This window comes from Geotrypetes seraphini, chromosome 12 (genome assembly GCF_902459505.1).
Source record: "Geotrypetes seraphini chromosome 12, aGeoSer1.1, whole genome shotgun sequence".
NCBI classification, from domain to species: Eukaryota; Metazoa; Chordata; class Amphibia; order Gymnophiona; family Dermophiidae; genus Geotrypetes; species Geotrypetes seraphini.
The window spans coordinates 56,653,300-56,662,977 of NC_047095.1; the positions used below are offsets into that span (position 1 = coordinate 56,653,300).

Sequence of the window (9,678 nt, forward strand, 5' to 3'; positions counted from 1 at the left end):
CCCCTCTGAAATTCTAAACAAACTGTATATTGTAATTCGCTGCATTTTTAAGATTCTGCATACTGTAATTTCACTGACTATCTGCATATTGTAACTTCACTGATTGTCCAGCTCTCTTCGGTGTGAACCGCCTTGAAGTCGCACAATTGTGGCGGTATAGAAGAATAAAGTTATTATTATTTTACAGAAGTGCATGCTCAAAAGTACAGCATTTCCCCAGGGCTTTGTAAATAGAAGCAGTACCACATAACCTATAAGCAGTAATTTTGCTATTTGTACATGTATATGCTGCCGCTCACTATGTGTCGGTAACATTTTTGGAAAGCTGTACATTTGAAGGGAGCCAATTAAGGAGCCGTGCTCTGAAACTCAAATTTCCTTAATGTCCATACAGACCAAACTAAACCAGTCCAGTCAAGATTCCTGGGCTTACCTTCTCTTCTCCTAGTACTAAACAAAACACTTTCACAAAGATGGAATACAGTGATGGTATATCAATAACGCTAAAGCACAGGCAAAAGGACCAGTATAGACGGAGGAAAAAGCCTCAAACACATTGCTTGGACCATTTTCAACAGGAGGTTTTCAGCCAATGAAGTGATCGCTCTACCACCGCTATTCCACCATTGTGGAGGTGGGTGGGCCCCTGTCTGAGGCTTTTTCCTCCATCTATACTGGTCCTTTTGCCTGTGCTTTAGTGTTATCGATATGCCATCACTGTATGCCATCTTTGAAAGTGTTTTGTTTAGTATTAGTAGTTTTCACAAAATCCGAGTTTTTTTGCTTACCTTCTCCTAGTTACAGATGGAGACTGGGAACCACAAACTAGTGACATCATCACTTAAGTATCATGTGCAGGCATATATTTTAGTCTTCAGCAAGTGGTAGGTGAAGCATCCTGTGCGTTTAGTGACTGGTCCTCTAAGCTAAGTCAGAGGAAGTTAATGTAGCTGAATTCTGTTTCAACTTCTCTCTGACCCGGGGGGAGGGGTGCAGTCCGCACCAGTACCGTTTTTTTCTATGATTGTCCTTTGACCGTTTTTCCCTTGCTGTAATAATTCTTTGTTTTTCTTCACTCAGGCTTCTTCTTCTATTTCATCATTGAGTTTAATTTTGTTGCTGCAATTTTTCTGTCCTTGTCGAAAATAAAAAATTTTTTTCTATCTTTGCTTTTTTTTTTCAGTTGTCTTGATCCCAGCCTCTGGTTTCTGCTTTTCTTGTTTTCTCTTAATTCTCTTGCCAGAATTTTCTGTCTGTTGCTTCTCCTTTTCCTCTCAGCTTTCTTTATTTTCTGACTCTGTGTAGGTTAAGTTCTTTCTTTCCATCCAATCCTTAATTTTCCTCTTTTCTTGCCATCTTTTCCTCCCACTTCCTCTTATTCCCCCAGTATCTCACTAACACTGCCCTTTTCCCCATCTGCCCTTTTTCTTTATCCCCTCCTTTTATCTAGCATGTACCCTCTTTTTCTATACTGCCCCCCTCTCCTCTTTCCACTTCCATCAGTGTCTACCCTCTATCAACAGCAGTGGCAGCAGCAGACTAAAATGGTGATTGCGGGACCTACCTATTCATTCTCACTGCTGCCGTCTCTGTCACGAAACAAGAAGTGATGTGGAGGTGGGGCAACCGCTGTATTTCAGCAATGGCAGAGGGTGGGAGGGATTTAGAAGGGTGAAGGTGGTAATCCCAACCCCACCGACTGCACAGTGAGGCTGAATAGCTTCACGGCCTCTTGCTAATAGGTGTACAGCTGTATAGCCAGGCCCATTTTTTTCAAGACAGCTTTTAACAGCTCCCCATCATAAGAGTGTTCTTGGCTGAGACGGTCCTGGTGAAGGCTCTGGAAGGATGAAGCAATCCACAGTTTTTGTTTGGGTTTTGTTTTTTTGGGGGAGGGGGGATTTAAAGAAGGTTTTATGTTAGAAGTTTTAGAAGTACATGTGTTCTTGGACAAGTGATTTCTTTCCTATTTTATGCTTAAATCTTAGTATTACACTTGTACAGAAAGCAATAATAGAATAGATATCAAATACACTGTAAATATGACTCATAAGTTAACAAATTTGCTATTTATGCTCAAGTCCTCAACTTAGGATCCAAGAATCAAAGAAAAATTGGCGAAATAGTAAAAGAAAATAATAATAATACATAAGAAACTGAAAGCTATAGCACTGAAATGAGGTCATCTTCTTTCCTATTTTAATTGGAGTTTTTAATTACTTTTTATTGTAAACCACTTTGACCCACTGAATTAGCAGCATATCAAGTAATCCAGTAATCAATGAACAAACAGTGGTGGTAGCCTGGGCTGCAGCATTCTGGACCATGGATGGCCTTCTAGGAGCCTTTCCTGGAAGAGCTATATACAATTTTATTTATTTAATTCGATTTCTATGCCGTTCTCCCAGGGGCTCAGAATGGGTTACAATTGACATTCACAAAAAATTACAGGACAAAGGCATTCCTAGAAGAGACAGGTGAATGAGAAAAGGAGAGAGAAGAGAGGATGGGGAGCACGGGAAGGCAGGGAGTTGGGGGTGGGAAGGGACAGGAGGAGGAGGGAGAGAGAGAGGGGGCAGGAGAGCAGGAAGGCACTGTTCAGTTGAAGAGATGGGTCTTTAGCATTTTCCGGAAGGTCATCAGCGAGTCTTGTGATATTATCTGGGCAGGCAACTTATTCCAGAGACGAGGGGTAAAGTGGTTGTATGAACGTTTATGAGCCCTTTCCATTAGGAGGAATCTTCCTGTAGGGATATGCAGATGTATACAAAGCATTACAACAGTCCATTGTGTTCAGCACTGAAGCCTGCACCACTTTACAAATGTATTGAAGAGGCTGTCCCTGCCAAGTTTTCAGATCACTGCTTCGAATGTTACATGGAGCATGGCTGACTAGTTTTTGCTACGAAGCAGTTTACACAGAGACCGTCGTTTGGCGATAATTTTCGGCTTATACAGAATCATGTTTATTTTTGCAGTTTTTTTGTTTGCTGGTCTCCACCTTGTTAACCTGGGACCCCTGATGAAGGCGTATTAACCGAAACACGGTCCATGTCAGGTCCTTTGGTTTGTTCAAAGGTGGTGATATTTACCACACTCAAAACTTTTTGGTATAATAAATATAGCCTGTATCCTTGTACGTTTCACTGCAGTTTTTCTTTGTTTTTCCTTGACTAGTTTTTGATCCCAATGTCTTTTTAATAAATTGGTATGCATTTTTTTTTTTTTTCATGTGGCTACTCACAGAGCAGTGACTGTGCAAACTTTTTTTGTTGCCTTTAAATGGCATTTAGAAGTCTAAAGTACTGCTAGAAGCCTTGGTGGCATTGATATTGATAGCAAACAAAGAAGGATGTAACTTGAACATTTTTTAAATGTCATTTTCAAGTTGGGAGGTTTTCTTGGCAAGCTTTGCCTATGCTTTTAGACTTCCAGCTGAGGTCAGTTCCAAATGATCACAACTCAGCCGTCTTGCTGCTTCGTTCACAATACACCGGCCTGGAGGGATAGGTAGTCTGCATATTTTGTATCTCTTCCCAACTTACTTAGCATTATTTGGAAAAATAGCCCTTTGGCCTAAGCCCACAAGGCATGGTTTCCTCCAGAATCTGGCTAATGTGGGACCTGAATCTAGTCCCTGGCTGCGATTGGCACTCCCCCCACCACCACCATCCAATTTCCAATGGCTGTGAACACTGCTTCTGTACCCTTCCTAATCCTAGCTAGTCCATGGAATAGAATGCTTTTGTATGATAGCAGTCAACATTGCCACTGAACTACTGGGCCTGCCCACCTTTTGCCATCATGGATCATGAAATGGTATAACTTTATCAGAAAGGTTTCTTGATTGCAAAACTAGTAGGTATTAGAGGTCACCACTGATAACTGGAAGATCTGAACGCAGTTTCCATATCCACTGCTTGCTCTATATATAACTTGGAGCATAACTTTAAGAGGTCTTTCCTTAGTAGGTTTATGTTGAAAAAGAGCCTTTTATAAAATTGCATGGGTAGGTTATATGGGTTCATAGACAACCCTGCGAAAGACAGGCGTGCACCGGCAACTGAGCGCAAGACGGAGGCGCGCGCCAAAGAAAATTACAGTTTTTAAGGGCTCCGATGGGGGGTTTTGTTGGGGGAGCCCCCCCAGTTTACTTAATAGAGATTGCGCCGGCGTTGTGGGGGGTTTGGGGGGTTGTAACCCTCCACATTTTACTGTAAACTTAACTTTTTCCCTAAAAACAGGGAAAAAGTGAAGTTTTCAGTAAAATGTGGGGGGTTACAACCCCGCACAACGCCCCCACAATGCGGCGTGATCTCTATTAAGTAAAGTGGGGGGGTTCCCCCTCACACACACACCCCGTCGGAGCCCTAAAAACAGTAATTTTCTGCGGCGCGCGCCTCCGCACTGCGCTCAATTGTCTGCGCGCGCCTTTGTCCCGGCGCACTTTTGACCTGACACCGGTTATATGTGCCTAAACTTTTTCCATGTTTTTCCAGCCTGAGCCAGGGTAGAGTTCAAACTTGCATGCATACTTTGTAAGCTACATGTAGTACATGGAAACTGAACTAGAAAATGTTCAGGTACTTTCTGTAAGGTAATGATCAAAGGGACAATATTTGGAGACTGGTGTCTCTTTCTTTCTCATGTGTGCTAGAGTAACTAATATGCACTGCCACTTTGTTCTCTGAGACCTAATTAATAATGCACGTTAATGGCATTAGCATGTGCCAATGCAGTGGTTCGTAATAGTAACTCCAGCTGCTACTTTAATTTCATATGCTTTCTTGATTGCTTTACATCGAAGTGGTTTACATCAACAGAACAGCTGGAAAGAATCGTAGGCTAAAATGGACTCCAGGTTAGTTGGTCTCTGGCAGTGTTCAAACCACATTTTTTGAGATTGCTTTTTACTCCTAACCCTTACCAACGTCTGGTATCGTTCCCTCGGTGAGAAATGTTCCATGTTTAATGTACAGTGCTACATACGTCTGGCAGTACTATAGAAATAAATAATAGTAGAAGATGGATAGCCATGGAGACCAGTAGAAAGAGATGGAAGAGGTAAATTTTAAAAATCATGAAAAAACCAAGAGAGCAAAACTTAGGAATGTAATGAAGCAAAAGCTGCCTCCTGCTTCTGCTTTTGCTTCAAAGCCACTACACTTCCCCCTTCCTATTCGCAGTTTTGATGCGAATTGCTCGTTGGCAGCCCTCCATCGAAAAAACCCAAAAAAACCGGCCCCTGGACTTGGATCGGAGGCAGAGGGGGCGATCGGAGGTGGAGGAGTTGGTGAGCAGCTGCCCCAGGAGCATGGACCTTACCTGTTGTAGTCTCGTGAGACCACAGGAACTCGCAGCAGGCTCTGCACGGGGCAGGAGTGAGGAAGATCGCTCCTGCCCCGCTTCACAGCTAGACCACCAGGTAAGGTCCGGGGGTGGGTCAGAGCCGGCCCAAAAGTTATTTGCGAATTTTCCCTATTCACGGGCCGGCTCTGCCCCTAATCCCCGCGAATAGGGAGGGAGAAGTGTAATAGCAAGCTGAGACTAATGCTGAGTTTCTTGCCCAGGCAGCCTAAGACAGAGATTAATATCATAAGCTCTTTACGGTAACATTTGAATTTGTCTTCTGCAGCCTGTCTTCACAGATGGTGCCGCACAAGCAGTCCTGTTACCTATCGTAATTTCTAGCTGTGATGATTGGCTTTCAGGACGTTCCGGAATTCAAGCTGGATCATGACTGTGACGCTGTGCCTTTCTGTAGCAGTGGTACTCTGGATTTGTTGCGCTACTGTTGCCACCGCAGTGGACCAGTATATGCCAACAGAGGTAATGCTGACTCTTTTTTGATATTTCTCATTTCATTCCTTAGCGAATGATTGGAGCATGTTCCATTTGCCCTTCTGATGAACTTTTTGCAGTGGTATAGACCAATTGGGTTTTCAGGCTAGCCCTAATGAATATGCATGAGAGAGATTTGCATATAATGGAAGTGGCAGGCATGCAAATCTGCACCATGCATATTCATTAGGGCTATCCTGAAAACCTGATTGGCCTGGTGGTCCTCCAGGACAGGGTTGGGGACCACTGGTATAGAGAAGACTTGTTTTTCATGGCTCAAGGACTCTCGACACCTCACTGTCGAGCTGTGCTGGGTCTTTCCGAGTGAACGACAAACAATGACAATAAGACAAATTTTATTCATTTTTTTATCAGATACTGTAAACTTTAATATATCCCAATGGTGCTGATTTTTTTACAGAGCCCTTGATTTTGGGTCTTTTCCCACTGGATTGGATTTGAATTGTAGTTTTAATGTCTCATCTTTCTAAACTGCTCAAGGTGAATTACAATACCAGGTTCAGTAGGTAAAACCCTTCTCAGAGGACTTGCGTTCTGATTTAACTGCCGAAGCAGTGGAAAGTTAAATGACTTCCCAGTGTCACAAAGAATATCAGTGGGTGCTGGGATTTGATAAAGACACGCAGGCACCTAGGAGCCCCATTTTACACAGAATGTAGAGACTGGAATCTGAGTCATTCAGGTTGAAACTTGCTCAATTCTGGTGGTGTTTAGAAAGGGCCTTGCCAATACCGAGTCTTTCTAGCCACCCCGATTGGTACCCAAATGCCAACTTAGACTCCATTTGGTAATGGAATCAGATGCCATTATAAAATGCTATCTTAGCTCACAGATATTAGTACTTAAGTTTTGGCACCCTTTATGAAATTTCCCCTCAGTTGTCTACAAGCAATTAAGCCAGTATAGACCATTACGAGACTTGCTTTAACTTTTGCAGAAGCTGAGTATCTACGGAGACCTGGAACACACGAGCGAGCAAAAACTGAACAGATACCCGCCTACCACTCTTCTTATTGTCCGAAGCAAGGAAGAGAATGAGGAGGCAGGGCCGCTGCCTACAAAAATGAATCTTGCTCAGTCAGCAATTTAAGGAGCAATTTCTAGAAAAAAGAAACTAATTCTAACATCAGTTTCTATCTATTCCTGGGGTGGTGTTCAGCAGTTTCCTTCATCTCTACTGGTATCGGGATACGGAACTTAAGGATCAGTTAAAACGTTGCCAATAATAAAGCTACTGACCTGGCCTAGACTGCAGTTTTTCTTGTTGATGCATTTTGTTAACTCTGGTAGGTGAGCAGAGAGGGACATTTCAGATTCAGCTTGTTGAGGTCTAAGTAACTGCAGTTTTCTTGATGTTTGAATGCCCCTCTGCCTTTCAGGGTTCTTATGTTAGTACAGTCTCAGGAGCTGCCAGTGTGGCAGGATGCAACACTCAGACTAAAGTTTTGAAATAGTTTTGTAAATGTCAGAGGAGAAGGGAAAAGAGGAAAATTCTCACCTTTCATTGCTAGTGAATTGAGATCAAGAAAACATTGCAGCTGCTCAGCTTACAAATAGAAAAAGCTTATGTTCTCATGTTTGATCGTTTTCAGAGGAAAATAGTCCTTTTTAGTAATAAGTATAGAAAACATTTAATAATTCACCTATCCATTCTGAAGAGCATTTATGGTGTGTAGGGTATAAATCCTCTCTAGATTCTAGTTTTGGGCATTCCATTCTTCTACCTATAATGCAAATGCTGTTTATAATGTACTATGTGGGATTTTTTTATTATTATTTTTGGCCCAACAATAATGTTCCTTTGGGGCATCCAGCTGAGTCATGCCCAAACTTTTATTGTGACCATGAACTTTCATTTACAACCAACCTGTTTCCTAAAACCTTCTTCCTACCGTACCTCGCCCAGTCATTGCAGTGACGGTCCCTGACTGTGGTGCCATGCAGCAGGGATCTTTCTGGAATGGATCCTAGATCCAGCCACCCAGGTATCACTGTTGCAGTGTTGCACCACAATTGGGTACTCATCTTTCTCACTCCTATTGCGCAGCAAACTGTCTTTGGAGCAACTTCAGGCTTTGCCATCCCAGAAATTGACAACAGACTGCATGGGAAAAAAAAATCCCTTTATTATTTTTAGGAGGGTGAATTTTGGCCTGTTTCATAAAGGCTCTTCTCTCACTCTGTGTTTATTGGGAAAACCTTCATGAATGAGGCCCTTAAATTGTAAAAACTAATAAGTGAAAAGAATTACAAAGCTTGAAATAGTACATTTGTGATTTACAGATTAAACTTTAACATTAAAGCCAATTACATGGTTATTGCTGAGATGTTTGTGTGGTAGCTTTTCATTTCAAGTTTCCATTCTTCCACAGTTCCTACAGTTTGCACTAGAGCAGGGGTTGGCAAACTTTTTACCGCAAAGAGCCAATTTATCCAAAATGGTTGACCCAAGATTTACAAAGAGCTGCAAGGTTAGGATTACTATATTTTCTTCTGCAAAACCCTGGACGCATGACCCTGCCCCATTCAGCCTCCAGCTCTGCCCTATTCTGCCCCCAGCCCTGCCCCCACACAGTCTCCTTTTTTTCCCCTGATGAGCTCCAGCCACGTTTGGAGGGCCTGGAGCATGCGCGAATGTGTATGACATCTGCGCATGCTGCTGGAGCTCATTGGGGCTTTCTAAAACCCAGACAAATGCTGGGTTTTGGAAAGTCCATCCGGGAGCCCGGACAGTCCTCTAAAAAGAGGACATGTCCAGGTTTTCCTGGATGTCTGGTAACCATTCGCAAAGTGTAGCTTTTATCCCCTTGCAGATCTCTGCACCTCTCATCCTTTCCCCGACCCTTTAATCTCCTTCCCAACCCCATGATTCCCCCTCCCGGATCTACTGAGATAGCTGGTGGTCCAGCGGGAGCCCGTGGCAGGAGTGTGGCCCTCTCACAGCTGCTTTCTAAAATGACTGCCCTCACGGTATTACAGGAAATGCCATGAGCAGCTGCGAGAGGTCGCAACAGCTATTTTAGAAGGCAGCAGGAGCAAGAGGGCCATGCTTCTGCCACAAAGACCCCTACTAGACACCTCGGGAGGCCATGGGGGGGGGGGGAGTCGTGAGGTTGAAAGGGAGATTAAAGGGTCAGGGCCTGGAGCGCCGCAGCCTTGTGCAAGAAGAGCCACAGGTTGCTGACCCCTGCACTAGAGCACAGTCCTTAGTTTAACATAGTACACTGCCATGCACTATGTCTGTTTCCCAGCACACTCGATGGTTATTAGAATTATAGTTTGTACTACTGCTGTACCCTGTGGCTTTCAGTTTTGATAGTCCATGCAAATCTTGTAATGTTAACTCATGGGAATTCATTGCATTAATGATAATTGTATATCAAAAAGTTTATGGAAAATGTTTTTTTAATGTTTTTATTCATTAGCATAGCAAATGTTTGCCATTTTTTCCATCTCCCTCCGCCTTGATATAAGTGAATGTCAGAATATTGAATGACATTGCTAAAATTCTAATAAATGTACAGTTCTAATTAATGAGACAAAGTACATTATGCTGCATTTTTAATGATGGTCTTGTAAATCCTGTAGACATGCAAGAATGCCAAGTATTATGTTTCTGAACAAGAAAGACTGCAGACGAGTGTACAAGAGGCAGGAAAAGTTTATTAAAACATTTATTGCAGTTAAATATCACCACCTTTTTCCAAACCAGGGGACCCGACCAGGTCCGTGTTTCAGTAAACATACCTTCATCAGGGGTCCTAACAGATAAAGATGAAAATGACTAAGTCTCAAATATAAATAAATACATAAACA

General features: G+C 42.8%; 1 protein-coding gene across 1 annotated transcript in view; it reads left to right on the top strand.

Annotated features, from left to right (window-relative positions):
- TMEM59 (transmembrane protein 59) overlaps positions 1-9,408 on the top strand; it is a 52,850-nt gene extending 43,442 nt beyond the window's left edge. Inside the window, exons 7-8 of the mRNA XM_033916142.1 lie at positions 5,712-5,829; positions 6,800-9,408. Coding sequence (XP_033772033.1) covers positions 5,712-5,829; positions 6,800-6,952 — 271 coding nt within the window. The 3' untranslated portion in view covers positions 6,953-9,408. The remainder of the gene's footprint in view (positions 1-5,711; positions 5,830-6,799) is intronic.
- Positions 9,409-9,678: the final 270 nt, after the last annotated feature.